Below are 22,840 nucleotides of genomic sequence, written 5' to 3' on the forward strand. Positions count from 1 at the left end.
ACCCCCAAAGACAAACAGGCCGGGCACTGTGCTCCCCGCTTTCCTAAGGGAGGGGCCAGCCTGGGGGTCCAGGGCTGACAGCGCTGTGTAACACGCTCCCCCAGGAAAAGGTCGGCAACTTTTGGCACCGGGCTCACAAGGGAAAGGTATCTTTTCATGTAATTTAGTTTTCCAGGTAACTGCAAGGGGCCTCTGTGGAGAGGCTGGCACGTGTTCGTGAAGCCTACATCCGGGTCCAGCATCCTGAAGGTAAAGAGCATGGCAGGGTCACCCAGAATAAACAACTGAGAGGAAAGTAACTTCGCCCTCTCAAGGAAAGGGGAATGAACCAATTCCCCAAAACTGAAAACAAAAAAACAAAACAAAACATCCCAGGTGGATGTGAAGGAAGGGAGACAGGCCAAAGGAAACAAATAATCAGGTACCTAAAATTTCCTAGAAAAATTTAAACACACACACTTTTGTGTCCGCCTCCAGTCCACTAAAGCCGTGATAAACTGAGCGGTAAAGAGGGGGTTTATATATGGAAACAAACAAACAAAAAACACCGGAAGTTCTGTTTCTTCTTCAGGGTCAAGATTCTCCTTAAATAAAAGCAATTTGTTCATCTACTAGCCCATGAGTTAGTGGCATCATCTTTATAAAACAAAACAGACTATGCTAACAGCTTAAAATTGAGAAAAGAAAATGGGTTCCCACAGATTAGGGAAGAAGGCATAAACTGACTGGCCAAAAACCGCTTCTGTGCCATGTCCTTCCAAATAAATAAATAGTTTCAAAATAGACCGAGATATACACACCACCTAAAAGGCAAAGCAGACTCAGTGAGCAACTGAGTAGTAGTAGGAGGAGGTATCATATTCGGTTGGCTTGAAAGCAGATTTCCAGCGCAGGCAGACAGCCACAACCCAAAGTCATGAGCCAGAGCCGAAGGCAGCACTGGGTTCTGTCCTGTCAGCGAGAAGGACGAGGGAAGGCGAGTCCTACAGGCAGGTCACTCAACACTGACCAGGGGTTTGATATTTAATGGAAGGAAGCACATTGTCAAAGAACTCAGCCGCCTGCTGTCATTAGAACACACAAGGTCATAATTAATTTTAAAGAGCTATATGGCTAATGTCCAGGGTGACTTTATTTCATGGAGAGAAAACAAGAAACCAACCGCGTGGTTTCCCTCTACACCACAGAGTGACTGGCACTGTTCATTTCTTCTAACACATCATACAAAAACAGGAAATCAACAGAAACACCCAGAACATACCCCACACCCCTTAAGTTAGCAGATTTAAAATTAAAACTTGAAGCAATATTTTGTTACACTTTGATTCCAACTTCATTTACAAATTAAATTGCACTTGTAAAGATAGCAACGTTTCTAATATGGTTGCAGGTTATTTTGCTTTATTGTGGTTTTATATTTCGATATAAAACTTTTAAAGCTTTCTTCAATAAAAATCAGTTTCTTTTGCATTACATAATGTATTTTACCCACTGAATTTCTGAACCAGTTTTTGTCTTTTTGTGCTTTTCTGCTCTATTTTATTTTACAAATGGCACATACCTTCCAAGTAGGTACAATCAGACACTGTACTCATTATAAAAGACTCATTCATGAAAAGTTAAAGTGTAAGAAATGAAATATTAGCAGACTAATCCTTTGGTTCATCTTTTAAAAAAAAAATCAAATGACATAATTTACAATTCGGTGGTAACTCTTCTTTTTGGTTAAAAACAAATCCACCAGGTAGATCACTGATTAAAATCCAACACTGCTTTAAAAGTACCACATTCCTGGTCTCATCTCACTGCCCAAGGATGCTGCTGTGTACAGCTGGTTTGACATGACACAGGATACAGTAAGGCACAAGTGGATGGTACAAATAGAAACAAATACTTAAGGACTGGTTTTTTTTTCCCGCACAAATACTAAAATATGTACCGTTTTCAAGATAAAATAACAAAAAAGAAATACATATTTTTTGTTATGAAATATCTATACAAAAATTTTTAAATTTACACCATCTGAGCTGCCAAAAAAGGTTTAAAAAAGTATCAATTTTTCCCCATACATAAAACTCTCTCTCACCAGTAGGTCCAAGAGAACTTGGGTTCAAAATGTCCCAGCATTTGATGGGAGGGAAGAGGAGAATTCCCCGTCCTGCTCTCCCGTACCCCAACACAAGACAAAACAAAGGTCAGATGTTTACAGTAGTGTATTCTACTTATTACAAACAACTGAGATTTAGGGGAAAAAAATCTGCGCCGGGAGACCACGGTTGCAACGTCTGGTTGACGGATTTGAGTAAGGCACTTCCTTGGAGAGAGCAGTGTCCCCACGCGCCAGCTGGGGACATGGTGTGCAGGCTCCACTGAAGACCAAGGACTGCAGGAGGCTCCTCAGAAGTAGATGGGAACATCTCAACAGCAGGGGAAGACACAGGAGGTAAAACCTGGAGGTGAAATTCTTACACAGAAGTGGTCACTCGGTCAATGGCATGATTGACTTCGTTTTTGTTTGAATCCAGTCCTTTAGCAGCATTCATGTCATTCCGTAAATTCTCCACTGTCTTTTTCATATTCTTTAACTCCCCTGGGTGTGGAGTGGCTCGCCTCAGAAGTGTTCTCTAAAAACAAACAGTGGAGTGAGTGTTTTGGTTTTAGTCCATTACTCTTTCAAGCGCACAGCTTCGAGGTGGTAACGTTGCAATACAAATCTTACCTGCTCAGAGATTACGAGTTGGGGGGGGGGTGGAAAAGCTCTCTTTGGAGCTACAGGCATTTATCAATTGCTCCCTAGTTAATGGAAGATGAAAGTGTTGCACATAACTTATTTAGTCAAGACAGAAGGATTACTTTCAGAATAAAAGAATACCTTTCAAAATATGAGATTAGTGTAAGATAAAAATAAAGTTCCATGAACAGTAAGAAAAAAAATAAATGATTTACAAGATATAATTATGGGGTGTGGAGGAAGAAAAAGATAAAGGGTAAAAGATTCTAAATTAAAATCACTATAACGTTCTACAAGTGGTTCTGGCTTCCTTCAACCCTTGAGGCATGGGAGGGGAAGAGAGGGGAGGCGAGAGACCAAGGACTTCTTTTCTTATTTTGCTGCTGTGTGTGCTATTTATATGACCTACTGAAGAAAGTCCACATTCTTCTCATAAAGACCACGGTGCTGGAAGTGAAGTCAGAGAATATGGGCAATATTTTTTAAATTACATTATTTAACAAGTTACATGCTGTTTAGCTCATAAAACAGCATCTATATCTTTTAAATGGTCTGTCCAGGAGTTTCAGGAGGAGCTAAAGTAGGTTAATAAAATAAGAACACTGTTGAAGCAGTGAAGTAACTGGGGAAATACTCGCACTCTGAGAAGCCGTGAGGTAAGCATTAAAGAGTCGTTCATGCTGAAGTCATTTCGTCATACCTGAATCCTATTTCCCGCTCTCCTATTATAAATGGATAGAATCCCATTTGGAAACAGCTGGAACAACAAAGACTACAGACGGTAATTTAAAAACCACCCTTTGTTTTGAGGGCTGCAAGTACTCCCTCTAAGCTCTGCTTATGAAAATCTCAATTAGTGCAAGGAGTTTAAGAAGCCAAAGTCAACTTCCAGGAAGATTTCAAGAGCTGTCACTGACCCCTGGAGATGTGGGACGGCTGAGAGACACTTTCAAGTGTGGATGAAAGGAAGGCTGAGCGGCTCTTTCAAATCTATTTCTGATTTCTGAATGAAAACTTGTGAAATAACCCAACTAAGATCACAAGCACCCTGCATGGGGGTGACGAGAAGAATGGTTACATGAGGAAGAGAGAAAAGTCCAGCGCAAGAGAAGGCAAGCTAAGTCACATCACGAATCGTGAATGGAGTCCCCGTGGTACAGCTACAAACGCAGATGGAGGACGAGAAGAGACTTATTTCACTGGGAACAACAGAAAAGGAAAAATTTCCCATCAATTTCAAGAAAACAGTGTTGGCAGGAGGGCAACTATCAGAAGCAAGGAAAAAGAAGTGGCATAAACTATTCAAACAAAGAAACCAGAAATGCCATTTGCCTTATATACGTTTGCTGAATCGGTACCCAGAAGTACCTAGTTTTATCTTCTACAAAAAAATTCTTAAATGCTGAAGGCAAAACAGAGAATAGATTATTTGAAAATAAAAGAAATTCTTTTTAGATGCCATTCATCTTGGAACGCTTTTAAATTTTGAACTTCTGTGGAGGCCGATAATCCCCCTTTCCATACCGTTTCGTTGTCTTCTTCATCTTTTTCATCTTCCAAAAATCGGATGGCACTGACTCTGTTCACCGCGCGCTCATTCCAGGACTCATCGGAGACATCGTTCACCAAGCTCTCCAGGGCGCCACAGCGAGCCAGGTTCTCTGTCACGACAAAGAGCGCATCAGCAGGGAAGGCAGGTGGGTTCCCGTGACTGGCAACGGCTAGGCAGTAATTTAAAAAATCAAAAACAACATGAAAAAGGCCCGGGACGGGGGTGCCATTCTTTTCAATGATGCATAATTCTGAGGTCATACCAAAAACATCTGCTAAAGATGTTTAATATTTCATTACAGAATGTCATAATAATTTACAGAATCCTTTTTCTCTATACACTAACTCATGGCAGTGATGAGGCTGGACGTGTTATATACTAGCACTTTTCTAAGTAATACTTTCTACCACATTTTTATTTCAGTTTCTTAAAAGCTCATCTAACAAAGCTGGGATGAGCAAGGTGGCTTTGGAGCCCTTCCACTTGGGGACTCCCATTCTCCCAGAGCACTCTAGCTCTCTTCTATCAAGCCCAGCTCTCCAAAAAGGACCCACAGTAGCAATTTGATGTTAGTGTGAATATTTTTAAAAACTACATATAATTTACAAAACAAAGGTACAATGACTCAAAACAATTCTCTGGCTTAAAAACAGCTTGCCAGTGATGTTCAATGCTAATCCTCTAAATGATCAGTTTGGATTTTAAGTGACCTTATTATCTTTTTTTAGGAGTATTTGTATTTTCAGCCTTAGCTACAGTTCAAAACCAAAGGGCTGCATGAGGACTTTCAGACATGATAAACAGGTCTGAGTGCACTTGTTCTGCAAAGATGCAGGCAGCCTTCCCAGAGGAGACCCACTATGACCTCACCCGGGCTGGCCCTTCGGGCAGATTAGACAGAATACAGTCACATGTGGGAGTAAGAGGTCTTATGGATAGATACAAGCTGCTCCTCATTCCTGCAGCCATGTGAATACTGTCCTTAAATTCACCTGGGCAAGTGGGTTCAGAAGGCAGCTGAGGGAGTAAGACACAGGTTAAAACCTTCTCTCCTGTGGCGTGGTCTGTGTCTGTCTGGAACGTGAGGAGGGGCTGGGACTGGTTGTCAGATAACCACAGAGCCTTCAACTTCAAGGTGGTCAGGGATAATGGCAGGTGCAACAACCTAATTCAAAACAAAAGGAGCCATCAGAACCTCAAACTTTGCAATTAAATCAATTCCTGTCAATAAAAACAGGAAACAGATCAAAACAATGACCTCCCGGGATTGTGTTCAATATGAAAAAGATGCTGCGTTTATCAGGTTCTTGATTTACTCTCTGCAAGCAGACTCTTCAGCAGGTTCCCGGGCTTCCTTTTTCTGCTGCGGCCTCTCTCATTAGCACCTCCAGGTCGCAGGCAAAAACGGAGGAAATTACAGAACGTATCATTCAGTCTTGTACTAGGAGGGTTCAACTTAAAGAGGAAAAAAAAGCCAGTGCAACTGTGGAAGGACCTGGAAGCTGGAGTCCTTACTAAGTCAACAGCAAGAGCCTTGCTGACAGGGCTGCTACGAGGCCGTGGGATCACCCATTTCCAGCCAAGAGGAAGGAGACGCCTGAGGTGCCGAAAAGTCTAAGTTGCAGTTAAAATAAAGATTAAAGGATTTTTTTTCATGGACTCCGCTTGCTTTCTCTAGGGGGGTTATTTTAGGTATTCCATTTTAAACTTTTATCTTCCAGTTTCTAGACGCTCCCGCTTCTCAGACTCCTACGTGATAATTAATATCCACATCACAGTGTTTCAGTTTCAAATGAGATAGTACATGTTAAAGCAGTTTAAAAACGGTAATGTGACACCTAAAGATCAGTTTTATATTTGTTTGCACAGATGTTTGACAGATTGGCTGTGACCAGTTGAATCTATTTAGTAAAAGCCACCTCTGGAAATCATACATACATGGTATTTGCCAAAGGCGACTCAGTGCAGTGGTTCTCAACCATGGGCAATTCTGCCCCTGGGGACATCTGGCAATATCTGTAGACATTTTTGGGGTGGCCTCTAGTGGGTAGAGGCCATGGATGTCGCTAAACATCCTACAACACATAGGACAGCCCCCACAACAGAGAATTACCTGGCCCAAGATGCTCCCAGAGCAGAGGGTGAAACGCCGCTTTAGTAAAAACCAATGCTTTACACAAGGCTACTAATTCACTTTGAAAACAGTCAAACCTCTGTAGATACCAGAAATTTAAGTTTTAAAGAACCTAAGGTTATATTTGGTCAGTATTCTCACTCCAAGGATGGCTTCATGTATTAAATTATGGATTAATCTTAGAAGTGACTCCATAAGCTAGATAATAATAAACTAATCACATTCTGTTTTTCTTAAAAGAAATCTCTGGTCCATTAATTCCATAAGAAATTACATTACAACATATATTCCTGAGGTTCTTCTTTTACGAAACTGTACACCTGTCTCCAGTTAACATATGTGGGAGATCCACCTACACATCTTACCAACAGATTCACACTGCACGATCAGACATATACACCCTTTTGAATTGACAGACTTAGGAGAAATAAGCTGGAATTCTAGGCAGAGATACGAAAAAGAAGCTGTACTCCAATATTGTAAAGCTAATCAAAGTGAAACGTAAGCACACACTGGTTAAGTCACTTTAACAAATGAAGCAAAAAATTATCAAAAGTGCAGAGTATTAACAATAAATGCATTGTTAACAAACTTTTCATAAGAACAATTAATGTGCTTTGCAAAAGATTTCCAAAGTACTAGTTACGGAGATGAGAAAATATTTTCTTTTCCTAACAGTCAGCTCAGTGATGGCTGATCCGTCACACCAGGCACTGGGTGCAGCATCGCGGAAATAAGGACAGGGGAAGTGCACCTGCCGTGGGCATTGGGCTCTACAATCAGTGAACGCTTCCACAAGAACAGCATACATTAATACCCCCTGAAAAGATGCTCTGCATCGCACACTACAGTATTTCACTCATGAAAACCAAATTGGGTGAGAAATACATATTTTTAAATCTCAGAATGCACTCAGTGGACGCGCTCATACCATGAGAAGGATGCCCAAGGGGATGTGAGGGAACAGCAGATTCACGACGCCACGTCTCCCTATTCTGAGGTATTGGTTGAGCGGGACAGCAATTGAAATCTCTCCCTCTTCCCAAAGGCTGTCACACATATACCCAAAAGCAAGGGAGTTCAAGACATGAGATGTATTTGCCAGGCACCGTGACAAGGACTTTTCAAAGAATATTCTAATACACTGTGAAAGCTTAAAGTACAAGAAAAAAGTATCTTTTTCATTTTATTGAAGAAAAGGATAATTTCTTTTGAAAGTTGTTCTTATTTCTTTTTAAAAAGGAGTTAAGCTAACATCCTCCAGAATGTGTAAAGTTTCAAGGTCTTGGGCAAGAAATCTACAGTCAGCATCTCTACTTTTCTCAATCATGAGAGCATAAAGAAAAAAAAAAATCAAGATTTGAAAGCTGGCACAAAACACAGATACTCCAACATGGTCATCGTGCTTTCTCAGGCTAATAACTGGTTTCTCAGCTAAATGCCAAGGCGAAGGGATAAATAACAGGCTAACCAGAGCATCGACAATAAATACCAGCTTCTAAGGATGACAAATCATATGGGAAAAGCTCAAATAAATTACCAGACTCTACAATAACAGATCTCATAATCATATTCACCCAAGCCACACGAGATGAATGAGTTGTCTAAAACACGAGTTTTCCTGCAAAGAATTAAAGTGCCAGCTTGAATGTGGCTGCTGCCGACCTAGCACACCCCACAGTGAGCTGGTCCACGAGCGCCTCGTGGACAAAGGTGTTCCCAACCAGGTCGAAGAGGAAACAAGGCCCTGTTCCCTGCCCGCTCGGCACAGAGATTCTGCAGGCTGGCCTGACCTCACCAGAGCCTGGGGAAAAACACACACACTCTTCTGCCTCTCTTGGGTGAACCATCCCAGATACAAGTCGGAAAACAGATAAAAATATCTATATTCCTGCTTTCCAGGGGAGTTAATAATACACTTTTGGTTTATTCTGGTAGCTTCTGTACACTACAGAATCAACACAAGAAACCACAGCCCCATTTGTACCCATCTTCGTGATCTATTTAGGACCACATACCCCAGAAATAAAAAGCCTGTGGTTACTGTTTACATCAACGGCACAAGGACTAAGGCAAATGAGTAAGCAAACTGTGAGCCTCTCGTTTCCAGTTATATCCACGGCCAGCCCGACCTGCAGTGGTCTCCCCACCTCTGAACGATCACAGGCACGGCGCCGGCAGGTTCATTTAACAACTGTGCACGGCCTACCGATTAATGTGATGCCCACGTCTCCTATGGCTGAACACTTCCTACAACCGAATGTTCCCCCTGTTCTTTACCTCCTAACCAGAATTTTCAGGTTTAAGAAAAGTTTTCAAAAATGTTTAAAGATATATACAAATAGAGAACATAATCAGTGAACAAATTTACACAATACCAAAATACCTGAAGTGAAAGCCGCCTGTAACCTCAAATCTCTAGCCCTCCTCTAGAACTACCTCAAATATTTTGTGTACCGCATAGATAAGCTTTTTTAAAAACAAAAATAAGAAGAGTACGACGAATGTTCAACACTTGCTCCTCTCACGTGGCATCATGGGCCTCCGTCTGTGTCACGAGGCAGAGAAATATCTCATTCTTTAACTGCTTGGTATTGCACAGCATGGCTACGCTGCTGTGTCGTGTTTTGTCCTTCAATATTTTTTATTTTTCCCAGGTTTATTGAGATATAATTGACACAGATCATAGGCTAAGTTTAAGGTGTACAACATGATGATTTGATACACTTAGATGCTGTGAAATGACTACCACAGTCAGCTTAGTTAACACCTCCATCACCTCACATTATTACCATGTTTTGTGTGTGAACATTTAAGATCTACTCTTTTAGCAACTTTTAAGGACATCATACAGTATTAACTACAGTCACCACGCTGTACATTAGATCCCCAGAACTTACTCACCTTATAACTGGAAATCTATACCCTTTGACCAACATCTCCTCATTTCCTCCAGCCCCTAACCCCCCGCAACCGCCATACTAGTCTCCGTTTCTATGAGTTCTCCTTTTTTGATTCCACATATAAGTGAGATCATATAGCAGTTGTCTTTCTCTGCCTCAATTATTTCATGCATAATGCCCTCAAGGTCCATCATGGTGTCACAAATGGCAGGATTTCCTTTTTCCTCATGGCTGAATAATATTCCATTTTATACACATACACACACCACATCTTTATCCACTCATTTGTTGATGCATGCTTAGGTTGCTTCCTTATCTTGGCTGTTGTGAATAACGCTGCAGTGAACATGGGAGTGCAGTCAGCTCTTTGAGATCCTGATTTCCATTCCTTTGGATAAATACCCAGAGGTGGGACTGCCAAATCACGTGGTAGTTCTATTTTAATTGTTTGAGGAAGCTCCACACTGTTTTCCATAGTGGCTGCACCAGTTTACATTCCCACCAACAGTGCACAAAGGTCCCCTTTGCTCCACACCTAGCCAACACTTCTTATCTCTTGTCTTTTTGATGATAGCCATTCTAACAGGTGTGAGGTGATAGCTTTCAACATCTTTTTCATTTAATTCTTTGGGTCATAAAATTCAAAGGTATAAACTATTTCCACATCGACAGCCATTGTTTCTAGTATCTGGTACTACTGATACTTCAGGGAAGATCCTCAAATACCCGATTTTGTGTCCTTGGTGACTATTCCGACAGGAGAGTCCACGAGTTAAGTAAACGTGTCTTCTGTGATCATGGGTGGCTGATCATACAAGACACTAACTCTGTCACTGTACCAGAAGGTTCGATACCTAGTTTCCACCTGGCATTCTATAGTTATCCTGGCTATAATGCATCCTACCAAACATGGCAAGGAAAGCTTTTGGAACCTAACCTGTAGCCTCCCTGTGCCATTTGCTATTGCTATACGCTTGAGAGAAGAGGCAGGAACTTCTGTTGTATTTGGTATGACTTCCCTTGGTGTGGCATTTCTACAAGCTAAAAAGCTGACATGGTAGCCTCTCTTTTATTAGTTTCTACACTGATACTTTAAACAAGCAGTAATTAAATATTTTAGTAAGCTTAAAATCTAGTTATGAATCTACATATACATGAACTAAACGCCACACTTAACTTACTCAGATGAGAGCTGTGGAACTCGACTTTTTAATTGGATTTTCTCCACCCCAGCCCAAACATAATAAACATTTAACTCTCTCTTCTTCCGAGAACTGGAGAATGGGGCTTTCATTCATGTGAAAAAAAGTTTTTCGACATCAGAACCATCTTTCTGCTCCAGACTTCGGGATGCAAATTCATGCTCGCCAGTGTGGCAAGAACCAGGGGGTTGGAGTCCCTGAGTTTCTGGCGCTGGAGGTCAGAGGTCAGGCAAGAACCACCCTGCTCAAGCCGGATCCTGTTAGGCTTAGTCCAGCAGAAATTCCACATCCAACTCCCATTAATCCTGAGTCCCAGGAAGCAGTTAGTGGTCTTAAGAATCTATCAAGATGTCCTGAAAGCATTAAAAAGGTGAGCATTCCCTGAGGCCATAACTCATCACCAGATTCCAGCTGAGTGCTGCTGTTCATTTAGCACTGCTGTCCGTAATCCATTAGCAAGAATGAAAAATGGTGGCTCGTGCCTGACCTAGGTGACCAGCTACTCGGCACTGGGTCACAGTCCCCAGATGCTCTGCAGACTGCTGGCAGTAGAATGTGCCATTCACAGTCACTGCTCACCCTCCCCTGGTCGAGCACTTTCTCTCCTCTCTAACTATATAACACTTGAAGCATTTTTAAAATTCCTTTGGCAATGCAACCTGCAATACAAGGCATTTCACAGTGGCCTGCTATTCATTCGGCAAAACTAACATTTTTAACATTTTCATTCGGCCGACAAATATTTACGAGGCATCAATTATATGTCAGGCACTGGGAAGGGAGAAATTGCACAATGACACATAAACCACAACGTCTGACTTTCGGTGACCTCAGGTTTAGGAGGTGACACACATTGAATAGGCGGTTATCCTGTGGTGCTGTGGGTGCTGGGTTAGGGCTAATTCAAAAACGCAGACTCAGAGAGAAGGGGCGTCCTGGAGACAGTAAAAGCGAGTGAGGAAGAACAAAAGTCGGGAGATAGAGGGTCCCCAGGGAGAAAGAAGAGCTTGTGTGGGCTCAGGCAGAAGAAAGTGCAGATGACATCAGAGGTGGTGACATTAGCTCGGAATGGCTGAAACGAATCCATATTGCGTAAAGGTGAAGGGAAGGCCTATCTAGAAACTGGGGGGCAGTCTAATACGACCTCTGACCCCAGGACTGGAAAAATGGCGCTGCTGTGACCTTGGAGATGCCAGGTTGGTGGCTCTTTGATTCATTTCGGATTATGAATCATTCGGCAACTCCAACACTAGTTGTCGATCCTCTCACCAGAAAAGTGTCCCTGAACACAGTTTGGTTTTACAATTGCAGGGGTTGAGTCACCAGCAGAGCATATCAAGATCCCTGGTTAAAAGCTAGTTCGGGGGCTGGCCCCATGGCCGAGTGGTTAAGATCGCATGCGGGCTCTGCTTTCGTGGCCCAGGGTTTCACCAGATTGATTCCTGGGCGTGGACATGGCACCGCTTGTCAAGCCGTGCTGAGGTGGCGTCCCACATACCACAACTCGAAGGACCCACAACTAGAATACACAATTACGTACTGGGGGCTTGGTGGGGGGGGAGGGGGAGAGGAGGGGGAGAGGAGAAGAAGAGTGGCAACAGATGTTAGCTCAGGTGCCAATGTTTAAATTTAAAAAAGCTAGTTTGGACTCCCTCAGGCTCATTCTTCACTGGGGAAATGCTATGGCCCATGATGATGTGGGAAAGGTAGTGACAAGCTCAGAGGAACCCCAAGTCTCTGGTCTCAGGCTGCGCTCCTTCCCTCACGTCCGACATCACTCTGCTGCCATTTGGGGAAGCACTTCCACACACGCATCCCCCTGCCCTTTAGGGCACCCCCCGCCAGGGCTGCTCTGGCCTTCCCCCTCCACGGGCTCAATCACTCCAGCTCCTGGACTAGGAACTTGCTGGGGCCATGTCATTGGACTCATCAGTGTTTATGCTACAAGAGGCAGCAAATGCAAGACAGCAGAGACGCATGGCGAAAGCGAGGGGATGAACACATGTCTCTCTCTCCAGCAAAGCGAGCAGACCATGCTTACCTGTTCCCTGCCACATCCAGGACGTGAAGCTCTGTGGCCTGTGACACCTCTGCAGGTATCCGGGTTAGTCTGTTGTCGCGCACACAGAACACGGTGAGGCCACAGCACCCGCCAATCTGCAACAGGAAAGAAACCACATCTTTTTCCCAGGTTTTTTGGGAGATGGAGGCGGGACTGGAGCATCTTGTTTATCAAATGGCACGAAAAGGATGCCATATAAAATTATACCACATGATTTCAAGTCTCATTGATGACCAACTAAGATTTATTTAGATCACACAAAACAGAGTGGCCCAGTAAGAACATAAAAATCTCTGCAAAATATTCATGTTCTAAATTACACCAAGAAAATAAACAATACAGTTCAAAAACTTCTTTCTGAAAAGAAAGCCATTGTCCACTGCTATCTAATGCAACTGCATCTTTTGAATATGTTCACCAAGCTACACAGGGCCAGACACATATTACTTGGTTATATGGAAGGTTAAGAATTCTAGGTTTCCAAAGTTAGGCCAAAGATCGATTGATCTCTCTTGTGAGCATGCGCATGCGTGCACACACCTGTGAAGACCTGCATATTATATTAACTTCAGTGTTTTCAGTGTTTCAATTCATCTAAAAGAAAAAAGAGCACCATCCAAGAGAGGATGCAGTGCCCAAATTTCCATCGTACATCTTTTAATAGCTTTTTCATTACAACTTAATCTGGTAAATTCATTTTCCTTTGACAAATACAAAATTGACAACACTGTAGCAAAAAGTGAATTTGGTAAACACATATGCTAGTCTCCTCAGCTGTGCCCTGCTGGTAAAAGCCTGTGTCAGTAGCTGCATCCACACCAAATTCGATTACCATTTCTTTCTTTTTTTTTTTTTATTTCTTTTAAGTAAGCAATTCAAAGGTATGAGTCTGGTCGTCAAAAAAGAATATAAACACAAAAGAATTCAACGATTCTCTTGAACAAATTGGCTGTCGTCCCTGCAGTCAGGAAAGCTGAACCGAGGGGGTGGAAAAATAACTTGATCGCAGACACAACACTGCAGGACTCCGCACAGTCCCACATTCTTCTTGCCCTCCTACCCTGACTACGAGCGACTGCCGGGAAAGGCTCCTGAAGGAACCCACTGACGGCTCTCTGACACATGGAGAGACACCCGGAGCCACCCCGGCGAGCAGGGGCAAGAGGCCTGACTCTTCAGGAATATCTGAACGTGTCTTCTGCCCTCTGCTATTTATACATCTGTTTAATATATGTATCTATCTTTAAAAGCAGAATCTATATTTATGAAATTGCTACATAATTACCTTCATGCTCAATCTTATTATGTCTTCCCTTAGGGCTTAATATAAAGATTTGGAAATAATATATTTAACCACAGTATTTAACCATAATGCATGTAAAAGAAAAACATATAAGAAAATACCGACTAACATTCGTCTCTAGTCACCCGGAAAACACCCGGATATGTAGTGTCCCCTTACTTCTCAGTATTCATGTTTCCTATTTCAGCAAATCTGGTTTATTCTCTGTCCTCTAAAATACATCTTGTATTTTCAGTCCCACTGTTTCTTACAGAAATGCTCTTCTGTCTTTCTAAATCTCACCAATCGTCCAAAATTAGCTAAACATCCTCCACCCCATGAAGTCTCGCCAGAACCCGCTGGTCCATGGTGATACACTGCTCTCTGAGTTTCTTTCATAATGATGGTCTATACAAACTCTGACAGATCGTTTGCCTGAGCTCCTGTTTAATTCGCATGCTTACACATAATTAGGGTGCTTGGTAAGCACAGGACCCATCCTGTCTACCCACAGTGAAGCCTACTACCTACCAACACTGCTCATTTAGGTGTGTCTACACACTTCTATTTATTTACTTACTTACTAGTGAAAGCCTGCTACGTAAAGTTATTATCTGCTGCTATGTGTATCAGTGGAGACCACAAAACTCTCCTCTTTTCTAGTGAGAATCACTAGAATGGCCTCTCGTGTTGTGTAAACATAGGGCCACAAAATCAGGTCCTAAAAGAGATGTGTGACAGGATCTTCTGCGGGGCTTGGCATTCTTCCTTCCCTTGAGGAAGGGAATCATCAGTTTTACTCAGGTGCTCAGGAATAGCATGGAAGGAGAGGAAACGAAACCCAGAGTGTTGAGGACTGACCTCATTAGATTCTCTGATAAACTCAGATGATCCCAGCAAAGATCTACTCAAGAGAAGGAATACCTAAGGTCCCCATGGAGGGGACCCACGCCCGACCCACCCCATGCGGAGGGGAACCTGCATGGGGGTCTGGGCTCAGTAACAGGCCTGTGAGCCACGAGGCAGCCCTTCAGGTCAGCGGTGGCTGAGGCTGGAGCCTCAACCCTGACATCGAGGCGTGGCTCTGCAGAGACAAGATTTATCTGCACTCCAGGGAGGCAAAGCAGATGATACCGGTTATTCACCCACATGATCCTCAGGATAGGACAGCAGGCTCCTGGAGGGTGGGTGCATAGAGCCGAGGCTGCATCGCGATTTTGGGCACTATGCCAGGAAGCTGTCCACTGCCCCAGCCACCTGTAGAATATCTGTTTTGGGGCCCTACTACTATATTATGTGAGCATTTTCAATCTGTATCATGTGCATACACTATCTATTCAAAATTAATTAATTAATTAACTAATTCAAGCAGCTCAAAGAGAGCTTCAAAAGTTGTCAGAGCAATAAAAGTTCTGGACAAGTTAACATCCCTTAAGTATTTGGGGGGAATAATGTGAACCCCCATGGAGCCTGTGAGCTGTCGACCGTGCTTACAGTCTCGTTTATTTATTTTCTTTTTCCTTTCCCACTCTAATCTCACACCCATTTGAGACACCAAGGGGTGGAAAGCAATTGTATTCAAGAGCCGCCCAGGCGCTCCGGGTTGTCAAAGCAGGCAGACGCCCTCCTCATCTCCACCGGCCGTGGCTGTGGGACAACAACGCCCACAAGGGAGCTGTCGTCGCGGAGTGTGCTGCAGATGCCTTCACCACCCGTCACAGCACGCGTTGTCCCAGGCAAACGGTCACACAAACAGACCAGCCAGGAAGGGACGGCTGGGACCTTTGGCTTTTAGAAAAGATGATGACGCAGTCGAAACTGTCACTCCAAACATGGAGCGCTTCACAGACGGCAGAGGAGGATGCGGTGCAAGGGAGGGACTCGACGCCTGGAAAACACACAGACCTGGGCTACACTCCGTCATATGTTTTGCGGGTTCGGCTATGTTACTTCAACCAAAAGTAACAATAAGGATTAAATTAAACGAAACCACATACATAATTTAGTGCCCATCATAGAACCTGGCCTATTGCTGCTGCCAAATAAATGTGGTAGCTATTGTTTTCCTAAGAAGTGAAAATCCCAGATGGAAACGATGAGCTCAGTCAACACTCGACGGTCTGTGATGTTGCTGGAACTGTGCTGACGCCAGCGAGCTCTTCCTTCAATGCACCTGAACTGCTTTGAAAACACTGTCTTCCTGACAAAGGACCACAGTGACATTTCCAGTTAATAATCGTGAAGAAGTGCGCTGAGTTCAGTATTGCATTATCCATCGCAGGTATTTTTGCTCTCTTTTGGGTTCGGGAGGCAGAGTTTACAGGTTCCCTAGTGGTCATCAGGATAAAATGTCTATATCGCTCAGAAATTCTGGGAAGAAGGGTCACTGTTTAAATAACTTATTACTGGTTACGTAGGAAGCTGATATTTTTAAACTCCCTTAAACCACATAATAGCACCTTCCCAGAACACAAGGGGCTGGACTCGGATTCTCTGAGAATTACAGAAAGTGGCTGAGAAGCCTTGTTTGGCTGTTCTGTCTCTCTCAATTCCAGACGATACTGTCCTTAACTCGTCAGCCCTCGTCTAACCCAGCTCAAGGAGACGGGACCTGGAGGTCACTGGACAAACTGTTAGTCAGGTCAACTTTCCCAAGTATTAACAGCCTGCAGGTGACATCAGCCCAGAGGAGATAATCAGACAGACTCAACGATTCAAAGAGAAGGCCTACCTTCCAATTTGAGAATGTCTGCTCTAAGTGTAAAGGAACTTTCAGCTTCCTTCAGTATCTGCCTTTCTATATTATTTGTAACAAAACTGAACCCACATTTCATTGGCAAAAAGGAAAACATCCAAGCAAAATCTGGTCAAAATATAACTTGAACAGAAATAATTTGATGTGTAATTTCAGAAACCAAAGACTATTTTTGCCTTTCCCATCATCATCTGCGGCAAATTACTCAAATGCTCCCTAGTTGATAAATATTTTGGAAATCATGTGGCTTTGGGACTCTGAATTGTTGGGCCACTGACATCAAAATATCCACTAATACCTACGGCATTCTTTTCTAACTAAAAAAGTAACTTACGTTGATTGAAAAATAAAAACCACACACACACACAAGCACAACGAAAAAATAACTGAAACCAAATCCTACCACAAAGGGACATCAGTATTAACATTTCGAGGTATATTCTTTCAGTATTATTGCCAGGCATTTGTGATTATACATATACACTTTAACAAAATTAGGACCAACACTATAATCTTTACCACTTTTGTTTATTCATGATCAAAAATGTTTTCCCATGTCACTATGTTTCTCAAAGGATTCTCAGTGACCATATAATTATTTCATTCTACAGATGTGTCACAGATTACTTAACAAATTGCCCATATTAGACACTGCTAATAGGTTCTACCATTTCTTTGCTGTGTGATCTTGGGCAAGTTACTTAACCACTCTGAGTCTTAGTTTCACAATCTGTTAAATGTTGATAATGATTTACCTATACTTCACAGAACTGTTGTGACAATTAGACAAGAATAAGCAGGAAACACTCGGCGCAGTGCCTGGCACATGTTAGCGGCCCCTGTACATGCTTGGCATGGCGCCTGGAACATGTGAGCTGTTCCCATATGTACTGAGAAAAATATTCTCAGGCATCATTCTCAGTGTATATCCATAATTGTTTTCTTAGGATAAATTCCTAGAAGTGGAACTGCAGAATCAAAGGGTATGCACATTTTTAAAGCTTTTAATAATATTACCATACCCCCTTCCAGAGAAGCCAAATAACTTATACTGCCATGATAATACGCACTTTCCTGTACTCTCACCAATGTTTGGTACATTAATTTTTTTTAAATCTTGAAAATTTGATAGGTGAAAGTGCTTTAATTGACATTTTTGTGAATAATGATAGGGATAAAATTTTTTCACATTAATAGCTATTTCCATTTTTTCTCCTCTGACTCAGTTATCGGTTCTCGTGGGGGGTTCTCAGCTTTTCTTTTTATTCGGCTCTCTACAGCGGGCGCCTCTTTTCCTGAGTGAAGTGAAAGATGCTCTAGGAGAGTAAGGAGAGACCTCCTCCGTCGTCGATGCTGTGAATGGCCCCTGCCCGCTGCTGTCTTGCCCTTCTTGAAGATCAGAAATCTAATTTTCATGTAGACAAACCCATTAACTGTGTCTTTAATAACTTCTATCCTCTTTCTAGTTTAGGACTGCCTCCTCCATCTTGAAATCCAATGGCCAACTATATTTTATTCTAATATTTTTAGGTTTTATATTATCGCATTTATCAATAATTCAATTTAGAATATGATGGGAACCGACACTAAATTTTTAAATGTAATAAGAAGAAGGCAGAAAGCTACCCACAAAAGGAATACTCTCTCACCATAGGCATTTCTGAATGTCGCAATTAATATTCATGGGTAATGAACGTTCACATATTGCCGGATAAAAGTTTTGAGGAAAGGTCTGCAAACCCACCGTGCCATTTGACTGGACAGGTGGGATGCAGTGGGAGGGAGTTAGGGTCATTTTCATTGTGACTCAGTGGAGACAAAAGTCTGGACTCCAAACTTGGATATATGCTCAATTTCTTCCAGCCAGAAACTCTTTCTGATGGAAGTTGTTTAAATCTAAGATTTGGCAGGGGACTAGTATGAAGCTACTGGCTCTCCTTCATCATACCCAGGATCATACGTCTATGGACTGCCTCCTCCACAGATCGTACCACAATAGTCTCTTCTGCTTAATTCTTCCCTCCACCAAAAATATGAGTCTTTTAGGAAGCCTCCTTTTCCCAGAAGCACACACACTTAAGCAACAGGATGAGAAATAAAAGACACAAGTGGCTTGAAAAATCAGAAGCATGCCACACGTAGCAAATACAGCACATCTACCCTTTCCATTAGAGAGAGAATCATGCGAACAAACTCAGAATTCACTCAAATTCGCTAGAATTTAGTGAAGACAGATGAACTGCCAAGTTACGTCTTTCAGAATTCCTGAACAACTTAAAATGCAATTCACAGAAAAGCATTCTGCAGGGAGTGAAGAATCTGAACATCTGACAAACACATAACAAAATAAGCTTCCAGGCCATGCAGTCATTTTAAAACAACTGAGTTAAGAGGAAAATGTCCAGTATTTTACAATGAAGTACACACATAGCCAGCCAACGTGAATCTTCATGCATTTAAGAAGCAAGATGGAAGTTAGAGATGCAACTGTGGTCTGAACAATACTTACAAGATAACAAGTTTACCTGACTTTTCTAAATTTCCAAGCAGCTAACAATTAAGAAAACAAGAGACATTCGTTGATTTGCAAATGTTTACTACAAATAACACCACGAAACACAAACAGAATCTATTATCGTGACCCACACAGTACAAACATTTTCCCCTCAACCATTTGGAAAAAAAAAAAATTGCAAATAAATGCTATAGAGCAAGGAGCTGTGCTATAAAACTGACAATCTACAATATCAAATTAAAAAAAAAGGACAGAAAATAGGAAAAACTACACAGCACACCAGACCAATGGAAATTAATACAACTATGAATTTTGGGCATATAAATCGAATTGGTCAGCATTTCAGTTTAGATATGTCATGCATGCAATTTAATTGATCAAGAGAAAGTAATAAAGTTTTGAAAGAAAAGAATTCAATCAGGGGAAGTGCAGGATTTGATCAAATGGTATCAAGCTTGGAGGCAGAGCGTGCCACATACACAGTCACTGGGCATCCCCCTCCACACACAAACACACACTCACACTCGCGCATTCAACAGGGCCTACCACACTCACAGCACAACGGTGCTGCCCAGATGGACATGACACAAGTCGGGGTCAGGAGGCCCTTGGTGGTTTGGCTGCTCGGCCCGATGGTCAGAGGCAAGCACTCAGCCGTTTCTGCTGGGTCACCGAGCTGCGACCCTCAGCAGACCTGCAGGCACGAGCTCAGTGCGTTTCCCACTCTGGGAGCTGAGTGTGTGTGAGTGGGAGTGAGGGTGTGTGTGCTAGAAAAGATCCGATTCCTGAAACCCACACATTCCCTGCTTTGTCAGGCAGGTGAAGGAAAAGGCACCGACTTTATTCCTTTTAAATTCTAGATGCCAGAAAGCCAATCATAATTTCTCAGAAAAGGATAAAAACCTGATAGCTAACTAAAATGCCTGGAAGCTAGAAATATTTTCACAATGCTTTCCTTTTTTGCATCGTGAAAAGCTGTTCTAATAAATTTATGGGCACACACAGCATGCACTACATAACCCTCTAAACAGAAACACTGAGCACAAGTTTCATTCTCTTCAAGTGAAAGGACAACTGGTGCTAAAACGATGGTGATAGTTTTACAAAAATGGGATTCGAAAGCTCTGGTGGAGAATGTGTTCCTTTGACAGAATCAAAAGAGAGGGAGAACGAAGTCGGGGAGGGTTGTGAAATTTACCAGGGATTAAATTACATTTAAAAGGGCTCTCTTGGGCATTTACCTTGAAAATGTTCCCCAAATGTATTAATTTTCTAAAACATCCAAACTAAAGATAATTTGACCTTTCTTTACCTTACCTCCTGGTCACAGAGATGAAAAGGTCGAGCTGAATCTGTTTTAGCCGAGCGGTCAAGCTTGTACTGGCCAGTGAGAGAGCAGCAGGCTGGCTGTCAGGAGACAGACACCCCTTTGGAGCCTAGTTCTAACGACTCCGAGCCGTGTGAGCCCTGGTAAGGAAATCTGCTCGCTGGCCTCAGTTTCCTCATCTGTACAATGAGGAAATCCTCATGACCCCAAAAGCTGCTGTGAGGACTCAATGAGTTAACATACATGAAAGTACCTCGTACAGGACACAGCATTGAGAGAGAAAGCCGTAAATCTTTTCCACTCCTCTGTGTCCAATCTATTATCCATCTACAGGTGCTATTCAACAAGAGGAAAATTAATGTTCAGAATAAGGTCAGCTCTGTGTTTTGGCTTATCACTTAGAGACTGGAGCCAAAATGTTCTGATTAGCAGAGTCTCTCAGTCACGGCCCAGTTTAGCTGAGACGTATAGTTCAGTGTTTCTGCTGGAAACAGTTTTCTTTAGATGCCAGCGTCCAGATCAAAGATTTGTCAGAATATTGTCAGGTTTATAATAAATATGCTCATGCTGCCATTCAGGAATGCCGGCCGTCTTCCCCAGGGAGAAGACTGGGATACCGAGGGCACAGCACCAAGATGACGGAAGGAGAGAAGAAACCAGGCCAAGTTCAGACACCCTGAGAAGAGCCCTGGGAGATAAGAGGCCCTCAGGTTCTGGCTGCTTGGATGGCAGCTCTGAAATTATTCCAAGACAGATGGTGGAAAGGATCAAAACAGGGAAATACAGAGGAAACCACCCCTGGCCAGTGACCATATCATACAACACCACACCTCTTGTAGTTAAGGCCCCGGAGACAGGAGGCGGCCCCACTAACAGCTCGTTTGGTGGGGAAGGCGGCCGAGGGGCTGCTCAGAACTACCCCGCTCCAATCAAGTTCTTCTAGCTCCAAACAGAAAGCAAGGCTTCTCTTTAGACAAAGCACTAGAAGCCTCCTTGTCTGATCTGCGATAGGCTTCCTCGTCAGCCTCGGCATTTTCACTTCTCTTCCCAGAACTTAAATGCCTCTAAGGCAGCACAGCTACTCTCCACAATGGATGATGACTGTCTCTTTTCTCCTGCTTGGAGCAGTGGCAAAAAAAAAAATCCTAAGAATCTGGCTATCGCTTCCCTATCACCTTCCTCTACGTGAAAGGCTTTATGAAGACTTCACTCACTGTTACAGACAGAACGCTGCCCGGAGTCAGTCTCCACCCAGGAGCAGGGTTGCATCAAGACCCATTTTTACAATTCTGATGGCTTACGGGACAGTTTAATTTCACAGTAAACTCCATCAAACCCAAAGTCGTCCACGTCCTCTGCCAAACTCCCAAATTACCCATTTCTGTCAATGATATCACCGTTCATTGTATGTCAAGCCCAAAGCGCCAATCTCTCTCTTTTTCCCACCTAAAACCCTATCGATTCACCTTTCCCAGCACTGCTCACACCCTTCTGAGCCACCTACTGTCGTTAACATTACTGATGATCATTCTTTGGTGTAATTCCTCCAACCATCCCTATACTCACACGTAAGAGTTCAGATCTTTAAAAAGCACCACATAAGCCTTTTAAAGTATTTCACACTTTTGATCCTGTTTTTTATTTCTTTATAATTATTATTATATAGATTTTTTTAAAGCACGTACCTCTTTTGGTAAAGACACTAATTTATTTCTGTCTGCATTCAAGTTGCTCAGCTTCTTAAGTTTTCCGATGCTCTTAGGTAAGGTCTGTTAAAATAACATTTTTATTATTAATTTAACATATGTTTTTAACACGGCTCACAGTAAAACAGATCGTTTCAAGGATTTAAAGAATATAATCTCATCCTGCAAGAGACGTAATAGTTCTTCAAGAATATCCGATTTTTTAAAACTCACTTGGGAGATGTGGAATTAAATATTTTGCATTTTTGTTGAAATGAGAGTAAGTTTCAATGAAGTGAAGTCAAAGGCACAAACCTAGGGACAAAGAAACACCTGGTAAAGAGGTAATGAAGGCTCTTCAACTCAAGAAGGGAGAATCTGCACCCTCAAGAGCCACACTGAGGGAGTGGTCAGATGACGGGGAAGCCAGCGCTGGGGCGGGAGTCAGAACCCTGGGCAGAGGACCGTGAGGCCAAGGGAAGAGAGGGGGCTGGCCGTGGGGAGCAGGGGCCTACAGGAGCCAGGCCACAGTCACCAGGGGGTCTTCAACACCCTCACGGAATCCGAGGGTGATGGTTATTTTTAAAATTGTTATGATTACGACTTGCAAGCGTCAAACCACAGAGCAGGACAGGCGGATTTGGTTGCTTCCACGACACCTCCCAGAGGCGGCGGCTGGAGCTGCCTGAGCA

The 22,840-nt window shown here is 42.8% G+C and overlaps 1 protein-coding gene across 1 annotated transcript in view; it reads right to left on the minus strand.

The window, feature by feature from the left end:
- Positions 1-1,114: 1,114 nt before the first annotated feature.
- Positions 1,115-22,840, minus strand: part of LRRC1 (leucine rich repeat containing 1) — a 126,854-nt gene continuing 105,128 nt past the window's right edge. Inside the window, exons 10-14 of the mRNA XM_014863854.3 lie at positions 22,149-22,232; positions 12,564-12,679; positions 5,276-5,448; positions 4,256-4,392; positions 1,115-2,624 (exon numbers count right to left, since the gene is read on the minus strand). Coding sequence (XP_014719340.2) covers positions 2,466-2,624; positions 4,256-4,392; positions 5,276-5,448; positions 12,564-12,679; positions 22,149-22,232 — 669 coding nt within the window. The 3' untranslated portion in view covers positions 1,115-2,465. The remainder of the gene's footprint in view (positions 2,625-4,255; positions 4,393-5,275; positions 5,449-12,563; positions 12,680-22,148; positions 22,233-22,840) is intronic.

This window comes from Equus asinus, chromosome 8, assembly GCF_041296235.1.
Source record: "Equus asinus isolate D_3611 breed Donkey chromosome 8, EquAss-T2T_v2, whole genome shotgun sequence".
Lineage (NCBI taxonomy): Eukaryota > Metazoa > Chordata > Mammalia > Perissodactyla > Equidae > Equus > Equus asinus.